Source organism: Anoplolepis gracilipes, chromosome 14 (genome assembly GCF_047496725.1).
Source record: "Anoplolepis gracilipes chromosome 14, ASM4749672v1, whole genome shotgun sequence".
NCBI lineage: Eukaryota > Metazoa > Arthropoda > Insecta > Hymenoptera > Formicidae > Anoplolepis > Anoplolepis gracilipes.
In genome coordinates, this window is record NC_132983.1 from 2,348,644 (window position 1) to 2,368,784 (window position 20,141).

At 37.6% G+C, this 20,141-nt stretch overlaps 1 protein-coding gene and 1 non-coding gene across 10 annotated transcripts in view; one reads left to right on the forward strand and one right to left on the reverse strand.

The window, feature by feature from the left end:
* Positions 1-20,141, forward strand: part of LOC140673266 (diacylglycerol kinase eta) — a 34,789-nt gene that overhangs the window by 7,766 nt on the left and 6,882 nt on the right. Inside the window, exons 1-22 of one of the 9 annotated variants that reach the window (XM_072906125.1) lie at positions 12,137-12,622; positions 13,383-13,587; positions 13,678-13,814; positions 14,010-14,101; positions 14,181-14,311; positions 14,451-14,619; positions 14,737-14,839; positions 15,435-15,757; positions 15,847-16,158; positions 16,236-16,387; positions 16,462-16,714; positions 16,804-16,976; positions 17,031-17,198; positions 17,296-17,600; positions 17,688-18,033; positions 18,107-18,334; positions 18,413-18,515; positions 18,581-18,850; positions 18,924-19,218; positions 19,300-19,620; positions 19,710-19,805; positions 19,906-20,037. In XM_072906125.1, the coding sequence (XP_072762226.1) occupies positions 12,587-12,622; positions 13,383-13,587; positions 13,678-13,814; positions 14,010-14,101; positions 14,181-14,311; positions 14,451-14,619; positions 14,737-14,839; positions 15,435-15,757; positions 15,847-16,158; positions 16,236-16,387; positions 16,462-16,714; positions 16,804-16,976; positions 17,031-17,198; positions 17,296-17,600; positions 17,688-18,033; positions 18,107-18,334; positions 18,413-18,515; positions 18,581-18,850; positions 18,924-19,218; positions 19,300-19,620; positions 19,710-19,805; positions 19,906-20,037 (4,350 nt within the window). In that variant the 5' untranslated portion in view covers positions 12,137-12,586. Of the gene's footprint in view, positions 1-12,136; positions 12,640-13,382; positions 13,588-13,677; positions 13,815-14,009; positions 14,102-14,180; positions 14,312-14,450; positions 14,620-14,736; positions 14,840-15,434; positions 15,758-15,846; positions 16,159-16,235; positions 16,388-16,461; positions 16,715-16,803; positions 17,199-17,295; positions 17,601-17,687; positions 18,034-18,106; positions 18,335-18,412; positions 18,516-18,580; positions 18,851-18,923; positions 19,219-19,299; positions 19,621-19,709; positions 19,806-19,905; positions 20,038-20,141 lie in introns of those variants that run through there. The other 8 variants (XM_072906123.1, XM_072906128.1, XM_072906119.1 and 5 more) reach the window with 8 other exon arrangements.
* Trnat-cgu (transfer RNA threonine (anticodon CGU)) lies at positions 11,415-11,486 on the reverse strand. Its single transcript has one exon. It is a non-coding gene; the product is annotated as a tRNA-Thr (tRNA).

The window sequence follows — 20,141 nt, forward strand, 5'->3', positions numbered from 1 at the left end:
TTTTGGTCCTAAATTGCTGAGAGATTAATTGTTAAAATATCTAATTTTGCATATTAATATTTCGCATATGAAATTGTTAACAAAAAATGGAATCTTTCTATCTCTTTTTCTCTTCTTTGATATCGTCGAAAAAATTCACTGAAAAACTGTCACGATGTGAAATGTTCTTTAAACAGTTCTCTCAGATCTCATTTCGCACTTCCGGCTATGTCTAGAAAAACTTACAAGGGCATTCCGGAAAGTACCGCGGCGTTATCGCGCGTTGCACTTAGAGTCGAGATGAATTTTTAACGAGCGTCCAACTGCGATAAGGGGCTGCAATAATAGCACGTGCAGGCGTGCAGGCGTGCAGGTAATATCCGCGATGCACTGCTGGCCATTTTAATGGCCATTAACGAAGTTGAGCCCAAGCCGAGTCACGCTATTCGCCGTCCGGATCTATCTCGGGCAAATTTCTCGTAAAATTTTATAATGTTTGACGGAATACACACACACACATTATAAAATTTTAATTGACGCGCGCTATTACACGTAATACATTCTATATATATGATATAAAATATATAAATATATGTATAAATCAAATATTATATAAATATTATATATATAAAATAAATTATATAAAATAAAATAAAACTCGAATTATCTTGCTGAATATAAAAAGTCGGCAGAGAACAAGGTTAATAAAAGCACGGTAAATAAATGCGCATTTATCTTATGTAAAAATTCTCTTTAATAATGATGAACGTTCTGGTACTTTTTTTTAAATCTTTATCACAAGGGTAACTAATATATGTTATAAATAATATGCTATTTACACTTTTATGCTGAAGATAAAAGACGGACCGAAATGTTCATTATTATTAAGAAAGTTTGTATACATAGGCAAGATAAATGTGTTTATTGCGTTCGGCTTTTATTAGTCCTATTCCCTCCCGACTTTTCACATTTAATATACCAGAGGCATCTTTTATTTTCACTATGCTAAGTATATCGCAGAGTTATACTACTCGAAAGAGAAATTTGACGGTTTCGAGCGTGACACGCTCCAGTTGCACGAGATGGAGTTTTGACTTTGTGCATCCATCACAGAGATATATATCGAGAATATATATATATATATTTATCATAGTTAGAGTACTTATATAACTTATATAACGATAACTTCGCCCACTCTGCGTTTCTCTGCTCAAACTATGGTTAGAACTTGTTGGTGTATGGCGTACATATACAATGTTCGCCATTCCAACCGGACTCGATCGCGCGTTTCTTTCATTGTCGTTTCTCGTCGTAGGATTTTTATATCATCACGATATCTTTTTTACACACGCCAACATATACGACTGTCGTTACTTATGTTACGCGTTTACCACGTTAGAGAGACGGTAAACGAGGTCTCCCACGTAGCTTTACATTATTCGGAGCGAGATTGTGGCCAGGAAATTGCCACGTCGTGGGTGTGTCAAAATAGCTTTTTTTTATGTGTTATTTCTTGTTATAACATCGCTCTTAACTCTTTACCTACGGACGTCATATCTAGCGAGAATTAAGAATTCTGCGAAAAAAGGCGCAGAAAAATTTTGAGGAATAAAATATATTAGTAAAATTAAAACTTTTTTTTTTTTTGCGCTGTTAAATTTATATAACTTTTAATATGTATTTTAATATTACTGTTTCGCATATCGATTATTATGAAAGTAATAAATTTAACTTGTAAAAGTATAGAACTCGTGCAGATTGCATCTCCATTTTATTTATCGGAAATTTTCGAAAAAGCAGCCCTACATGTCTCGTAGCAATGGGGTTAAAGTACTGACCGTGACTTTTCATGAATGTAATAGTCGATTCGTGCGAAGTATCTTTAGAATTCTTGCTATTTGCCGTGCTGAAACTTTATCGGCACGTTTCTCGCCGAGAATTTATAGAATGTTAAACTCTTAATAGCAGGCAGATAGAGAGAAAGAGAGGAACGGGGAGGACGAGCATCATTGCCTCGTGCAATCAGTTCAATTTAAGAATCGAACTCTCGCTATACATCCGTCTTCCGCGAAGGAGAACGAATGAAGATGGATGCGTCTGTTACATAAAAGCCCCGTGGAAAACGAGTCGTTTACGACCGGTTCAGTTATATTTTCACTGTCGTGTAATTCAACTGTAAAGAAAGATACCCTTTTAGATTCTTTCACGTAGCAGTTCTGTCACATCGGAAATTCTTTTTGCTACCGTGTTTAACGATAATTTCAACAATCTCGCAATGATTTCCCTGCGTTTATTTTACACGCACAATTTATGTCGCAATCTGAAATGCATTAAACCTTTATATATACAGGATAAAAAAGACTCGAGACGTTGTAGATCTTCCTTAATTGAAGATAAAAAGACGAGAATGAGTACGTAAGACAAGATGTAAGACAAGAAAGTTAAAAGCTAACTGTTATCGAGTCGTGAGAGACAGGATAACATATATGTCCTCTCTATGTGTGCTCTGCAAATACGCAATCTATCGGTAACACGATCTTGACAATTGGAAGGAAAAGCCGGATATTTCTCTTGAGCATTTTTCTCAAACATTTTTCCCTCGTACGCTCTATAATTATTTTCACGACATATATATCCACCCCTCAGGATATATATTTACGGTTCTTTGTATGAAAACGAAACTGCGAGCCCTTTTACGAGCGACGGATTCTCGAAGGCATTCTCCAACTTTTTCCAACAACCTGGCAAAGGGCAAAGAGTGCTAGAGCGTGGTTCTTTTAGAGGAAGAAGGGGTGTCGCTATCTCTAGCCATCTCTTTGTATAGTACGCAAATCACATTTGCCATACAGCATTATTGATACGTACGCATTGCACACACGAAGACAAATACTATTCCGCTTTGTAGCAGGAACTCGCTAACAAGTATTATGATTTAGACGGTCTCTGTTTTGAGAATACCATTTCAGGGAAACTCCTTAATTAACTGTGATATCGATCCGTTAACTCTATGTCACGCTCACTCCGGTGTCCAATTAAAATCGCCGACTAGATTGAAACGGCATGACTATTTAAATCGACACTCTCACTTGCATCGCGTTTGCTCTTGAAATTTCGGGATCATATATATGTGAAATTGTCATCGTGTTAATCAGCAGCGTCAGACGCGTACCGATGGCATTTTATTACGCGAATATTACGAACCCGTTGCAATTTAGATTTCGCGTGCTTTCTCTCCCTCTCTTTCTCGGACATATTTTCATCTAGCCATTTGGATATTTTTAGCTGCACATAAAGTAGCATAATACGTGACCCAAGATATGTATATGTCGATCCCCGCGATCCCCGCGAAAGAGATGTGTGTTTTAAATTAATAAATATAGATATTTGTGTAGACTCTGTGCGCGATGCACATTGCGTGCGTCGAATCACCACCTACATGCCGCAATTTATTTATAGCCCATGAAAAGCGCTATGCTTTTGACGCGCGAGTCGAGCACGTTTATCGCGCGCGGGAAAACGCTCGGCTGCAAAACATAATCGGCAATTCGTCTCTACATCGTGTTACGACATTTTCTCAGTAGTGGCATTTCCCATCGTCCGGAATATCATCATGTACTGACGTCAGAGACTCTAAACGCCTCTGTGGTTCGTAGAAAAAAATCTAATGCATTTAATTCCGCGTAAAAAAAAAAAAATCGCACGCGGTGAGGGAAGCGTCTCTTTAATGTCACGTCAAAGATGTCAGAAAATAACCGACATGTATTATAAACGGTTTCTTTTCTTTTCTTTTTTAAGACTCATATGTGCTCATACACCTCGTAGTGGACTGGCGCGATCAATTATTCTCTCTAATCGATCTCATCTCTATATTGAGACTTTAACCTTCTAATTTTTGTATATATATTTCTATTTATTTACTTCGCTCGGTTCTGATTTCCTTCGCGCATCGTACCGATGGCATTTTATTACGCGAATATTACGAACCCGTTGCAATTACCGTTGAAATATAATATCGCGTATAATTGGGACGGGAAAGGTTCCCCGTAATCTGGCTCTTGTTCTTGTCCAAACACTTGTCTCTAACAAGACGTAATTCCGGGCGCATATTGCACGATACCCGTCGCATAATGCTCGATACACGTGTACATACATACATATATATATATATATATATATATATATATATATATATATATATGCGATGCTATCGCTGATGGAGAGGAACGACGACGTTTCTCGACGTGGACGATAAATTTCATTTTTAAGTGGTATATGACGCAACAATATACATAATCCAGAAAATCGAAACAGAAACGCATGCGTGTAGCCATAAGCCGCAAATTCTTGGGGTTAATTTATAACGGGCTTCACCCCTATACTCTGACATCCATTTTCGCGACGCTAACGGGGCGGCTTTGTGCGACGTTGTTTCGCCTAGAGCTAATTAATAGAACGATTAATTATTTACGTACTGCTGTATTAGTTGTACAATAGTTGACGCTGCAGAATTGTTTGCAAAATTCTATTATCGTGATATTAATTACGGAAAACTTTATATAAATGATTGTTATATAAAGCTACTTTAATTAAATTATATGACCTGTTTACAATATTATTAATCTTTGACACACATGAATATACATGTGGCTCATAAAATCTTAATTATGTCATTTAATAATGATAGTTTTTAATAAGGTATCTGTTTATCAGAAAATTTAAATACTATTACAAAGAGCGACGAGTAAAGCATAGGATTATTGGTAATTATATTCGGATCACCAGCAGAGATTATGGAGGAATATTTATGTTTATCATTAGGTAGTAATGCGGGAAGCCGAGTTAATAAGGCACGGGATGATATGAATTAATTAGATCGTTCTTAAATTACTTTTTACAAAATATGTAATTGGTAGTTGATGTTTAAAAAGAAAAAAGAAAAAAAAATATGAACAAAAGGATTAGAGAGCTTAAACGTTTTTTAATCGCTCAATTACAAAATAATTTAGTATAGCTACGCGTATTTATTGACCGTAATGGGTGGGGTTTAGCGGGTCGATGACAATTTTCCGGATGTTTCACTCGGCGGCCACCAATCCTGACGATCGAACTTTTACACACTTTTACATTACGACAACGCGAAATCCAATCGCGTACGTGTACGTATGTGTGATATAAAAGGACGGTCTGATATAACTTCGCGCCTCGCCCCTGTCTGCTTTTTGTCCGAGAACATATTCATACCGTCCCGCATTTCAATGCGACGACGATCCCCAACCCCTTCGGGGGTAACCCAGCCGAATATATTAGGTTCTCGAATAAATATTTCTCCAACATAGTCGCCAGCTTTATTTAACGATCGAACTATCACATTCCCGATTTCGATAACGTATCGTTTTTTTTTTTTTGACATGTCATTTTTTAATAAAAAAAAGTTATATAGTATATTTTTATATTTTTATATATTTTAAAAATAATATTTACAAATAGAAAAAAGCTCTTCACGCGCTGTAAACTACATGGAATATCAATATTCGAGGAAATATTTTGTTTGATGATGACACTAAAAATTGCAGAATTGATTGCGACATTAATTGGATAAAATTATATATAATATTACAATCGAGATGTCACGTTTCTATTATTTAAAAATAGAGAGAGAGAGAGAGAGAGAGAGAGAGAGAGAGAGAGAGAGAGAGAGAGAGGAAGAGTCCAGCTTGAAATAAAATCGAATCGCATTCCGCTGTTTTATCTCAATACATATATTGGTTAAATATGGCTAGAATCGTAATTTAGCCGCGGCCCATATTCAAACGGGGTGCGGGGACCAGGGGTCGAAACACGGGGCGCACTATGTAAAGGTCAAGTGTCCATTAAAAATCAGTCGCAGATTCGGGGCCGAAAGTGGGGGGAGGAGAAGGAGGATATTGGTGTCGTAGAAATGCGGGCACGACTTTCGTGTTCCATTACGCGAACGTATTTCCCGTTCGTACATTCGAAAATCCGTCGTTAAGTCACGTCGTAATTGAAGAAGAACACGACTAAATTGGACCACGCGCGTGACGTGTATATATATATATATATATATATATATTTTGCGGATCCGGGCGCGGAACAATTTCCTGTATTGTAATTCGGTGTCATTCCGCGTCGGACAACGCCGTGTAATCAGCGCGAATCAGGACTTAATTAATTTTAATGCCACGATTGTCAGATGCAAATTGTTCGAATAACTCACTTGGCGAGCCCGCGCTTTCAACTGCATCGTGTTTTTCACGCGCACGATGCCATTCATGCATTAAAAGCTCTCTTTTGTAATTACGAAATCTCTTTGCATATTTAAACACGTAAAAGCTGCGCGTTGCATTCGCGTGGAAAAGCAATCTTGTAATTTTGTAAAAAATTATTAATCAAAATTATTAGCAAAAGAGAAACATATGTATATCATAAATGAGTTTACAAAGAGTTTCATGTCTCTGATATATGTATATTATTTCAAGCGAATAGTGTAATATAAATAATTTATAAAAGCATTTGATACATGTGTATATATATATATGTACATATATATATATATATATATATATATATATATATATATATATATATATGATGTATACACAAGGCACGTGGCATATATCCTGATCTTTTTGCAAGATATATATTTAGCTATGTAATGTTGCGAGACCAAGTACTCACAACTGTAACCGCGTATTACGAGCGAAAGGACCTTTCGCGTTCTACGTATCCTCCCGGGCAAATACGCGTTCCATTATGCAGAAAACCGTGCTTAGATCCAGCTGGTGGTGCTTATTGCACGCTACGTGATACTAAAAATAGTCAAAGGCGTATGTAGAATAATGTAATGAGAGTCGCGACACAAACCGGGATGGTCGGTGCTAATTAAAGTACCTGGTTTTAAGAGCGGATGAGAAGGAGAGAGAGATAGAGAGACAGAGAAAGACAAACAGAAAGAGAGAGAGAGAGAGAGAGAGAGGGAGCGGTTTGACTCACGAACCCATGATAAATTCGTGCTACGACACGTTAGATTATATACCACCCCGTGGTTCGCGGGGGATGATACCACACCACGACGAAGATTAGGACTGTCTCTCGGATAGCACGTGACTGGCTCAAAATGAAGCCACCCTCTCATTTGGTTTGTTTTTAATTTAAGGCTCGTTCACGCGTTTATAAATTGCTGGTTATATAAATTATTTATTGAATAAAATTCAATACTCGTTTGCTCTCGGAGAGAAAGCATTGAAAAGAAATTCTTATTTCTCGACAATTGTTAACGAAAATTCTGTTTAGCTGTGAACCTTCTTTATTTATGTAACTTATCTCTTTTTATCAGTTGGCTGAATCTATTGGCATCGTTAAAAAACATTTGACATTTCATATCAGTTTATTATAAAGTATCTTTCAAATTTCTTTGCGTACAAAAGTTTCTTTAGAAAAGTATTTCTTGAAAAGATTATATAAAAAAAAAATTGCTACTACACAATTACTACTATTTTAGAATCTTTATGATTCTTACAATACAAAAAACGTAACATAATAAAAGTGATGTTTTTTTTTTCAATGACAATTGTCATTGAAAAAAAAAATATCATATAACTTCGCGACAAAAGATGGGTATCATCTTCATTCCACTTCGTGGAACAAATTCTCATCGCTTTCAAAGTGATGGTAATGCCGAGGACTTTTCTTTCTTTGTAGCAGCTCGTGATACTGAATATCGGGACGACTAAAACTGAGTCTGTGACCCGAGAAATGTCTGACTTCTTTTTGCCATAAGCATTAGAAACGTCGTTTTTTTTTGTTTTTTTTTCGAGAAACTCGAGAAAGAGAAGTTCCATTTTATATATATGGAACTAGAGAAATTCCCGCAAATACATCTTTCAACATTGACATATATATATATATATATATATATATATATATATATATATATATATATATAAATATATGTCTGACTTTTGATAGACAGTTGGACGAAGGTATTGCTGTACGTCAGACTAAAACGCTGGAAAAATTTGCAAAAAATCATTCGATGTCGGTGCGTTTGGCTAAACGAAGATATATCCACGATGTCGATCCATCTCGTCGGTCATGAGGGATCTCGTGCCATTTATATTATCGCGCAACGTCGCTGATATAACGCAGTAAACCTGATTGATAAACGAAAGACCGATGTCCCGTTGAATGCCATAGTTCGGCCGAAGCACCCGGTAATTTAAGGGACGATCGATCTTTCCACAGGCTCCGCGGATTCGGCAGCTCGCGTTAGAATAGGATGGATTTCCAGGTCAGAAGGTCACGGCGTCATTTGCGAACAGCGCGCAAAAGCAGGCTCACAACATCCAATATACAATATTGAGAATTCAGCTTTCAACAAGCGGCCTCGTTTTCTCGAAGCCCTCACGCACCGGAATTTTATGACATGGTGCTCCTCTCTCGCCCTCTCTTTCCTCTCTCTCTCTCTCTCTCTCTCGGCTTATACTGTCGCTGAAAGCTACATTTGTTCATAAAATATGTATGCCGCGATGTATAGGCAAAGGGTCGAGAAAGGAACGAGGAGCATCTCCGAGAAGATAGCCCATTTTTTTGTCGCGCAATATTGAAGGTGACGAAGATAAAAAGGAACGAGGAGCGATGGCTCTTTTTGGCACGGTTACAAGTCGCTCCGCTTTTTCTTACTTTCGTTCATCTAATATCTCAAAAAAAAGAGTGACATTGATAGAAGATTTTTTGGCCCGATATATTCAAGCTAAATAAAAAGCCGCATCTTTCTACTCTCTCTTGTCATTTATCGCGTTTTATATAAATACAAATATACATATATATATATATATATATGGTCTTGTAAATCACGCCAACGAAAAGTATTTATCTAATGTCATATAGTTTAAATTGCGGCTTATTGTTAGTTTAGGCTTTCGCAACTGATGCTTATATAAATTGGGAAATATCTGACAGTAATTACGTAGCTGAAACAATATTGATATTATATAACGTACAATGATGTAACCGAATATTCTTTCATAAAATAATAGTCTTCCATAATATAAATATAATATAATGTATAATATAATATAAATATTCTTTTATAGTGTAAATTTGTCTTTATCGTGATACGTTCATACAATTATAGAGGAATATTTGATCACGTTGCGTCGTATAATGAATCGTGAATCGATTTTCAGTCATCGACAAACTCGTTATACAAGTTTACGTTCATCATCGTGGGGATTTTTCTCGCATTTTTATTAATGCGAAGGACATTTTGAGCGGTAACATCAGGTATTTCAATCCACGTATACAGGTACCGCGAGAGCTCGCATTTACAGCTATGCGTAAATGAATTAAGTAGAGCGTATCCGTGTCGTGTCTGACCTAGTTGAAAATGCGTGCCTAAATATCTCCTGTTATCTACATTCATCCAAAGTTTACGAGAAACGTGCGATTAATAATTGAAATTGATAATGGATTAAAATCGCTTTAGCTTGAGTGCGAAGTATGAAATAGTCACAGCCCGAATAAAATCTAGAGAAAGAAAGAAGAGAGAAGGAAGATTTGACATACTTTTTTTTAAGTACTTGAGGAGAAATTAATTTCGAAATCTTAAGGAAGCTTCATTTAAAGATTAATTTCTTCAGCTTTTAAATTTTAAATTAATTTAGTACTTGTTCTCAAGTTCTTAGGTGCGGGATATTTTATCGTTGAAATCAATTACGATCCAACTTGTATTCTCACAGTCTTATCTTTCTCCCCGAGCAAGTTCAAGGATTAAAACTTGAAGGGTGCATCGATAGATAGATAGATAGATATAAAAGTAATTTTTCACGTATATCGCGTATAAAACGATGATTAATCGATCGTACTTATCCGACGATGATTAATCGACGCTTAAGTATCGCGCGTAAAGAATACAATCTTTCCCCGGTTGCGATTCGGCACAAGCGCCATTCCCGCACATCTTTAAAAAGGATGAATATTCGGGTTACAAGGAAAATCCATTAACATTATTATCCTTCCGTCGCGTTCGCTCTTACATCTGCGCGCAATCCTCTGGGATATATAAGGTGAAATTCGCGATTACGTTACAGGAGTAATAATTGCCCCGCGTAGTTCTTCGCTTATTTAAAGCCATCAGAATGCAAGTCACGGTGCTTGCACGAGTTACGAGCACTCGACGGGAAATTACCATCTACATGTCGGGGGTGTTCCGTCTCTATCGTATGTACCGGTGGATTATTTCGAACAATAGCTCGCGGCTAAAGCAGTTCGGAACTGCGTAACAATTGCACGGAACAATATCCATGCTATTTGGAAACAATTAAGCGGTTATCGAAGAGAAAATTCCGCGAATATAACTTCAATTCCATGCAATTTCACGACACAAACGCGTTTATTTCATTCGAGGCTGAACAATATATTTTGTACCTCGGCTACACGTCTAGCTCCCTCCCGTGAATCTCATGATTCGGAAAATATAATACATCGCGCAATTGTATTCATCACAAGAGAGAAAGGGGGGGAGAGAGAGAGAGAGAGAGAGAGAGGGAGGGCGCGAATGTGCGAGAAACGAAGAAGCACGCATTTCTTTTTCCGCGCGCGATGAATAGGGCGGCGGATGGTTGACGTCGTATAAAAGCCGCGTTCGAATTTCGATATCGTGATTCACGGGATGAAAGCACGTTGCCGGATAACATACAAAAGGACACCTGACCGACCGGCCGAGAGGACCAATCTCACCTGGCGTTCAATCATCGGCGCGACGCGATATGGTTTCTTTGTTCTACTCGGTGTCGAATCTGACACCTACACGTCCGACTCACGAGACTGGAAAAGTGCTTCGACAATAAAGCAAATATACTGTTTGCTGGCGTGTCAGAGAGCGAGAATCCGCCCACGTCTCGTCAATAATTCCCGCGGATTTGCACCGATGTCCAATAATCGTTCTTTCCATGAAAAATTCAAGCCCCAAGAGACGGCTGTCCGGATCATCATTGAATTCTTCTCGCGGTCGAATCTGCTAATAAAAAATTCAGCTAGGATAATAATTCGGTACAGGCTTAGAATATTATATTGACGCCCTGGATTATTAAAGCCTTACTTTATTAAGCCGATTTATATATCCTGAATTTTTCTTTCTTTTTTTTTGTTCGCGTGATTCTGTTGCGCTAATGTCTCTTGTGCGACATTTACGCGCTGCTTCTAGAAGGGTGAATATTCCTCGACAAATATCTATCACGAGGGTGAATGATATCACTCGATGAGACAGAACGCATTTTTAGCTTTTAGTCAGTTTTCCTTCATATGAATTGATACTTAAATAATTGAAGAAAATTATGACTTTATGCAATCTAATCTTTCATTGATTATTGATAAAGGAATCAATTCGGAGCTCATTTTCTCGTAAGCAAAAAAAATGCCTCCTGTGAGGTTTGAACTCACGACCCCTGGTTTACGAGACCAGTGCTCTACCACTGAGCTAAAGAGGCGTTCTGTCTCATCGAGTGGTAACATTCACCCTTGTGGTTGATATTCGTCGAGGAATACTTACCCTCTATAAACAGCACGCGAAAGTTGCACAAGAAACATAGCACAACAATCGCATGACAAAAAAAAAAGAATATATTCATTGAACGAACCCTTTTTTGCTTCCTTCAAAAATTCTAGAGAATCAACTGATAATTATTTCAAAGATAAAATTTAAAAATTAGAAAAATACGGGACCGATGTGCGAAAGTGAAAAGTTCAGACTGACATTTAACGCGATTGCAGCTACACATTTGAACTTATATCCTTTCATTAAAAAAAAATGATTCATTTCATTACTTCATAAATATTAGAAGAAAAGAACAGAGAGTCTATTCATCAGCAGAGAAAAAAAAATCGCGAAAATTTCGAACTTTACTCGCGTGGACAAAAACTCACGCCATCGAGAGATAGTGCGCGGAGCTCCGAGAATACTCCCTGTCAATAATATGACACGTTTGGATTGCCAGACAATTGTTCCGCGCAGCGGATAAGCGCGAGCGATAAGCGCCTCGCGGCACGGCTGTATCAGCTGTTCCAGCCGGTGTATTGACAGCCGCGCCGCGTGATCGCCGCCGGTGTATTGGCGGCCCTTGGCGGCGGCGGCGGCGGCGGCGCGCCGGTGTATTGACAGCCGCATCGCGTCTCGTGACTCGGGGCGGCGTGAAAGCGCGCGTCGGCGTCGTGTCGTGCATGCACAATACATACAATAGCGCACGTGGTATCGCGCGCGTGTCACACGCGACGGAGGATGATCGTGCGCGAGACATTTATTTATAAACGACTCGAGGAGAGACGAAGAGAGCATGACATGCGCCATGGGAAATAGGGCAGGCTGGTGGAGCTGCTGCTAGAAAAACGGCGTGACTCGCGGATGAAACGGACCGATGCGTCGCCGTCGCCGTCGCCGTCGCCGTCGCCGCTGCTGCGGCGAGCGAGCTCGGATGCTGCGTCTCTTGGACGTCGCGTGTGTGTAACATGTCGTCACGGGGGATGTAAACAATATCGCGGGCGAATCGTGTGACTTGCGGATGTCGTCGACGCGTCGCGAGTCGCAACTCAAATGTCGAAACAACGGAAAGCCCGTTCTCGATTCAAGGTACAATATCGCGAAAGGTTAGGCTTGATGAGACATGTGGTGACTGTATACTGTATACTGCCGTCCTCGCAATTCTGTAATTAGGTCGCCCGAATATGTTCCGCCACTAATAATCGTTTCCTATCGCGTGGTTTGGTAACAATGGTATTATCGATTGTTCATAGTCAATGGACCGTTGGCTGGATAACAATAAGCATTGAAAACCCGTCGATTAATGACAAGCCTTTGTTAAAATCGCCTTTTCATTTGCAGGATGTTAAAAAAAGTAACGCAGGGATGAGATTATATTGCATTTATAATTAATATACTTAATTAATATACTTAATTAGAAAAAATTTTTCAAAATATATATACATATATGGATTGCGCGCGTTATTCGTACATTTTTGAAGCACTATTTAAATGAATCTTTTTTTTGTACTCTATTCAAATCAATTGAAAAAAGTAGAAGATAGTTGACAATGAGTGATAATTTATGAATTTTTAGTCTTTAAAGCCAAAGCATTTTTTTTAGTTGTACAAACATACCTTGAAATTGATTTTAATATATCTATTTTTTAAAGAGATGACAGTTTATGTTTTAGTTATCACAATAATTTAAATTATTCTAGTAATATGTGATAAAATATAGAAATAAAATTTATTACGGTATATTTTTTCCAATTCAAATTTTATGACATTGTGTTTGCATTCTCTCCTCTTTTCAGAATAATTAAGTACTAAAGAATATAATATAATTAATATTTTTTTTTTGTATTAGGTGATAACTCCACTTCGGTCATTTCTCTGTGGTGAAAACAGACAAGACATGGAGGACTGGTTAAACACAACGTTAAGAACAGCGACGGAGAATCGACCTCAGGGTGATCCTGGAACTGCCGAGTTACTAGGAGGTAATCATCAGTGGTATGCGACTAATCATGCCAGACCTACCTATTGCAATGTTTGCAGAGATGCTCTGCACGGTAAGAAATTATTTCTTTGTTGTAACAACATAGTCAAATAAAATTATAGTAAAGTTACTTAAAAACATGGTGATTACAATATTGTTACAGGTGTTACTTCCCATGGTTTAAGTTGTGAAGTCTGTAAATACAAAGTACACAAGAGATGTAGCGCAAAAGCAATAAACAATTGCAAGTGGACCACTTTAGCATCCATTGGAAAAGATATCATTGAGGACCAAGATGGGGTTTGTCTACATAAAATTTTTATATATAATTTATTAAAAATGTTTTTATATAAGAATTTATAATCAAATAATTTTAATTGTGGATATACAATATTTCAATAATACGTTATATATAATTCTTTGATAAATATATCAAGAATGTGTCTTATATAATACACGTATTTCTTAATTGTATTACATTAATTTCCCTTGTAGAACATCACAATGCCACATCAGTGGATGGAGGGAAATTTACCAGTGTCCTCAAAATGTTTTATTTGTGAAAAGACATGTGGCTCTGTACTTAGGTACTTATATTATAATACATTTTTACATAAGAAATAGACAATGTTTGATCACGCAAATATCGTTTGTGTATATTTATAGGCTTCAAGACTGGCGGTGTCTATGGTGCAGAGCAACTGTACACACAGCATGCAGACCTGCCATAAGTATCAAATGTCCATTAGGACCAGCTAAACTCAGTGTAGTGCCTCCTACGGCTTTGCATAGTATAGGTAATTATACTCTCTGTGTTACTTACAAGTGATAATTGTATAATTTTATATGTTAATGATTTATATATAATACATGCATAAAGAGTTACAAGAAAATTTTATTACCATAATAAAACTATGTGTATTGAATGATTATCAGGTAACGATGAAGCTTGGGAAGCTGTTAGACCTACGGGATGCAGTCCACTTTTAGTATTTGTAAACAGTAAATCTGGTGACAATCAAGGTGTTAAGTTTCTTAGGAGATTTAAACAATTATTGAATCCCGCACAAGTGTTCGACCTTATAAAAGGAGGACCAGGTCCAGGGTAAGCTTATAATTTTTCAATAACAGTCAATGATCTAAAATTTATTATTTTTTTTATATCTAACTGCATATTTAAGCATATATTAAATGTACGAATCGTATCCTTTTTTTCTTCTAGATTGAGACTGTTCCGTCATTTTGACCCGTTTCGGATACTAGTGTGCAGTGGAGATGGGTCAGTGGGATGGGTGCTTTCGGAAATTGACCGGCTCGGAATGCACGTGAGTATCTTATAATCGACTTTATTTAATTATCTCTTTTTAGCGCATGACTTTTCAGTTCAATTATTTTCTCTCGAGTCTAATTATGCTCCATCTGTGCAAAACTGTATCTAAGCATATTTAACTTTATTTAAGCATATTTATTTCTTTACACAGCGACTTAGCATAGTAATACTTTTCTATATTATTGTGTGTGCATGATTATAAATTATTAATTTAAATACATGAAAATATAGAAATGCAAAATAGCATTGTACATTATTTTAACACATGTATTTCTTTGTCAATACAATATAATATAAACAGTACTATGATATTCAGATCTACAATATTGCAGCTAATGGTATTAATCTTTTCGTATTTTCAATTATAAACTGCATGGCGTGTCTCTTTTATGATTTTATTCCAGATGAAACTGATGTGTGTGCTTTAGGCTTCTTTATGTGCGAAGTTTCCTTAACTTTATTTACAGACGGTAAGTGCAAAAATGCATGACTAATTCATCTATTCAATTTAGAGAGAAAATTCACTATAGAAAACATTAATTATTTATATGTAACAAAGATATTCAAAATTGTGTTTTCAAAATTTACAGAAGCAATGTCAGGTTGGAGTACTACCATTAGGAACGGGAAACGATTTGGCGCGTGTATTAGGGTGGGGAGCATCGTGCGACGATGACACGCATTTACCTCAGCTATTGGAAAAGTACGAAAAAGCGGGCACAAAAATGCTGGATCGATGGAGCATTATGACGTTCGAACGCAGCATATCTCTGCCATGTCACAAAGTGACTCTGCAACAGCCCGAGCCGGTTATAAAATCGAGTGTAGCTCATCAGTATGAGGACAATGTTCTTGCTCATATAACAAACATTTTGCAATCCGATCAAGAGAGTGTAGTTATATCTAGTGCCAAGTAAGTAATTTTTATCATATGAGTGTATGCAATTGTAAAATGATGCAAAATTTTTAAGCTATGCTGAATCTGAGATTTTATTTTTGCAGAGTTTTATGCGAAACAGTGAAAGATTTTGCATCACACATACTGGAAGCCAGTCTAAACACAGGGGACCAACAATTGGGAGAAAAATGTGAAACGCTTCAGCAAAAACTTGACTTATTATTGCAAACATTATCAAAAGAAGAAAGCTACTTGTCCGATAACGCGGAAGAAACTGACATTGGCACTCTAAACACCGAAACTTTGAACAGTAACCAAGAGAAAGGTGCTTTAGAAAAACCAGAGAAAGAAATTACAAATTTAAAAAAAGTCAGAAAAAGAAGATGTTACATGGAGAGAGATGCTGTAATGTCTAGGTATACACATAACGCACATTAATAATAATATTGTATTAAAATATAGAATTAGAGAAATATATTTTAATGCCTTTTAGAGCAAATAGTTTGAAAAGAGCTATCAGGAGATTAGTGGAACATACTGAATCAGCCGTCGATGAACAAAACGATCCCTCGGACGAGAAGCATGGTAACAAGATGCCAAACATTACTATAACATCCGATAATTCTCCGATGAATATTGCGATAAGTAAGTTTGTTAGTTTATGATAAGGATAACGATTCTTTGCATTCTTTTTTTAACTTGTACAATGAATAATTTAGATAAAAAACAACATTTGGATATATCTGGCTTTTTACAAACAGACCAGGCATCCGACAATATCAGTTTAATGCCAACTCTAGAATCCGGTAGCAGTGTAGAAATGTCACCTTGCCCGAGTCCTACTCCTAACGTGGCGTCTTTGAGTCCGATGCCGGATTTAAGAAGAGATTCGCAACCCGAAGAATTACTCACTCTTCCTGCACCTGACGGTTTCGCTGACAGTAGACGAAACAGCGAAAACATGCCGCAAGGGTAACTTTTTCTAATTCAATTTGAACTCGACAGCGCATCATCATATTATCTAGATTGTTAAAATTACATATATCTCGATTTAATTTTAGAGTTTTCAGTTTTGACTCGCCCGCAGCACAGACAGCTAGTCAACAAGACAGCTGTCAACAAGAAGCGCAAATAACTATTACTAACGATAATTTCCTGTCGTCTGAACGCACGCAGATAGAAATTGTCTCCGACGTCCCAGTCACCACCGTGACAAAGACCACTTTAGACACAAGTACACCATCAGACGACGCGACCATACAAGATACTATCGTTTCTCCTGACACAGATTCGCTTCATTCTAGAAATATCTCACCAGAGCACGCGCAAAAACCCGCGAAAGACAAATTGGAACCCAGAGGTAGTTGTACCAACAGCATCGTCAGTACAGATAGCATAGTTTCTGAAACATTGGATTCCAAGAGTTACACCGTTCGAAATAGCGAAAGTGAAATCGGTAGGTGGATTCTTTGCCAATATGAAGCGTTGTAAAAGCGCTTGCTTTGCATGTATGTCCTCTCTAATTATTAGATAATTTCTCTGACACTTTTTAGGACATATAGACAGCGATATTTTCGATTCCACCAAGAGATCGGAAAGTTCGGAGATCGGGCACATTGATTCGCCAGATAATTCCGACATGCTTTCTACGGAGACTCAACACTCGGAAAGCGGTTTGGAGGATTTGAGCTCCCTCGGACAGGATGTGATCAGCGCGATAATGGGCGAGAAGTACGATTCTGTCAGAGAGGGCTTAGAGATCGAAGAACCACGAAGATCTTGCGGTTTAGCCCAATTTAACGAAGGCAACGACATCGGGAAACAGTCTTTCAAAAAAAATATAAAGATGGATAAAGAGGTGAAGAACATTAAAAAGATGTTTAGGTTTCTTTTGTAAAATTGAACGTAAAATTAATTTATCAATTAATGTATCTTTTTTTATTAGCAGGGAATGCTAAATAAATATAAAACGGATGGTTTGACGACATGCTTACGTGTGTCGGGAACTAAATCGATACAACCTATAGAAACAAATATAGTATCTGTCAAGTACGGCAACATTGAAAAGGAGAAAATGTCTGATTTGCTGAGTCCGGTATGCTGTTTCACCGTCTCGTCGGACAACACGCAGGCTAACGAAAAGTGCTCTATAAACTTTCCGCCGCAGATTAGCGTTATCATTGATCCACCAAGCCCGTCATTGTCGATTGAGAGCCATCACAAACTTAATTTGGATTACAACCTAGATCCTCATGACAAACAATATAGTAGTGGCAGTAGTATGGAGAGATGTAAGTTCAATCTCAGTTGATATATCATCAACATGATAATTACATATTTTAGTCACGTTTTTATATGACGCAGTAAGCGTGGAACTGCCTGATACGGGTTTTTCTCCGCAAGCTACACGGCGTATTAGTAGCGGCAGCTTGTTGAAGGCATCGGAAGTTGTGTCGTTGGCGGCCACTACTGCTCGTTTAGGTGGTTCGAGCATGAGCTTGCGCCACGAAAGAGCGAAATCTGTTGATAAAACGGAGGATGTAAAGAAACTTCCGATAATAAATCCATTGGTCCGATTGCCAATGTGGCCAAGTAAGCCGAAGATACAATATCGAAATATAATCTTTCCTACACTGTATAATTATTTGTTTTTTATAAACGTACTTTCAGATGTAAGCGGTGGAGCTGGTCTTATCAGTCAAGCGTTGCTAGCAAATGCGGATGCTCTATGTGCGGCGGTATCGCCATTAATGGATCCGGATGAATCATTGATGTAAGTTGTACGTGTTATCATGTAATCACGACGTGATCGATTCAATTTTATTTTGAATCCTACAGGGAAGGCTATTTCGAACGGTGCGTCATGAACAATTATTTTGGGATTGGCATAGACGCGAAGATCAGTCTCGATTTTCATAACAAGAGGGAGGAGCATCCTGAAAAATGTCGATCGCGCGCTAAGAATTACATGTGGTACGGTGTCTTAGGATCCAAACAATGGTTACAAAAGACTTATAAGAATCTCGAGCAAAGAGTGCAGTTGGAATGTGACGGTCAAAGGATACCGTTACCTTCTCTACAAGGAATCGTCGTGTTAAATATACCAAGGTACTTGCGAGAAAAGAGTAATAGATACATCTATGTACAATTTTTAATATGAAATTTTCTTCTTGAATGACAGCTTTATGGGCGGTACGAACTTCTGGGGTGGTTCGAAAGAAGGAGATTTATTTCTGGCACCATCGTTCGATGATCGCATACTGGAAGTGGTGGCGGTTTTTGGGTCCGTTCAAATGGCCGCTTCGCGGCTCATTAACTTGCAGCATCATAGGATAGCTCAGTGCCAGACAGTCCAGATTAATATCCTGGGTGAGGAAGGTGTTCCGATACAAGTCGACGGTGAGGCTTGGGTTCAACCACCCGGTATTATAAGGATTATACACAAGAATCGCATGCAAATGCTTTATAGAAATAGAGTAAGTATCTTTGCAGTTGTTTCTCAATATATAAAAATAATTTCGGTTGGCACTTATAATTGAAAATATTTTACATCTCAGGCGCTTGAGACTTCGCTGAGAGCGTGGGAAGAGAAACAACGCCACACGTTAAGCGCCGTAACTCAATCCACTTCTACTCTAAGCAGTACATCGCAATCGCAGTCTAGAGCGCATTTACAGATATGTAATAAGCCGCCTCAATTGACTGATGAGGAGCTCGCTATTCTATTCAATTTTATTGAAGCGGCAACGACTTTAGTCAAATGGGTAAAACTACTGTTTATATCACATCCGAGTCTAGAACCAGATCTGTATCAAGTCGCCTCGCGCACAGGAAATGTGCTTGAACAAGTACATCCGGACGGTAAAATCTTACAAGGGGTACGTGATGTAATTTAAGTAAAAATTCGAGAAATAGAAAGATATATTATGATAAATCTTCTTGCTTATACTTGTTTATTTATTAATAGATGAGTTTGAGACCTGTAGTAACTGAATTGGTATCAAGTTCGAGACAATTGTATGAAGAATCTTGCGAGTTACTGCGCGATAAAGCTCACAATTTGGTGGGTATATTAAATGGTATATTAAATGGTGGTTATTTTATTGTGTTATATATCAATAAGTTTATTAAATTGATATTTATATTTTTATGTTTAAATCCAGAGATTACGAGAAGATTTAGAAAACAAGCTATCTATGGCTTTAGCTAATATGGAACAGGAATTACGAAAGTGTACTTTTGACGAAGGAGGGACAGGACTGGTTTACTTGCAAAACTTTCCCGCAGACGATCAGGTATAGTTCTTTCTTATGCTTTATGCAATGCTGTTCGAGAACAATTTTTTAAAAATATGAGCTATAAAATAAACTCTATTCTCATGTTTCTGTATTTCATATAT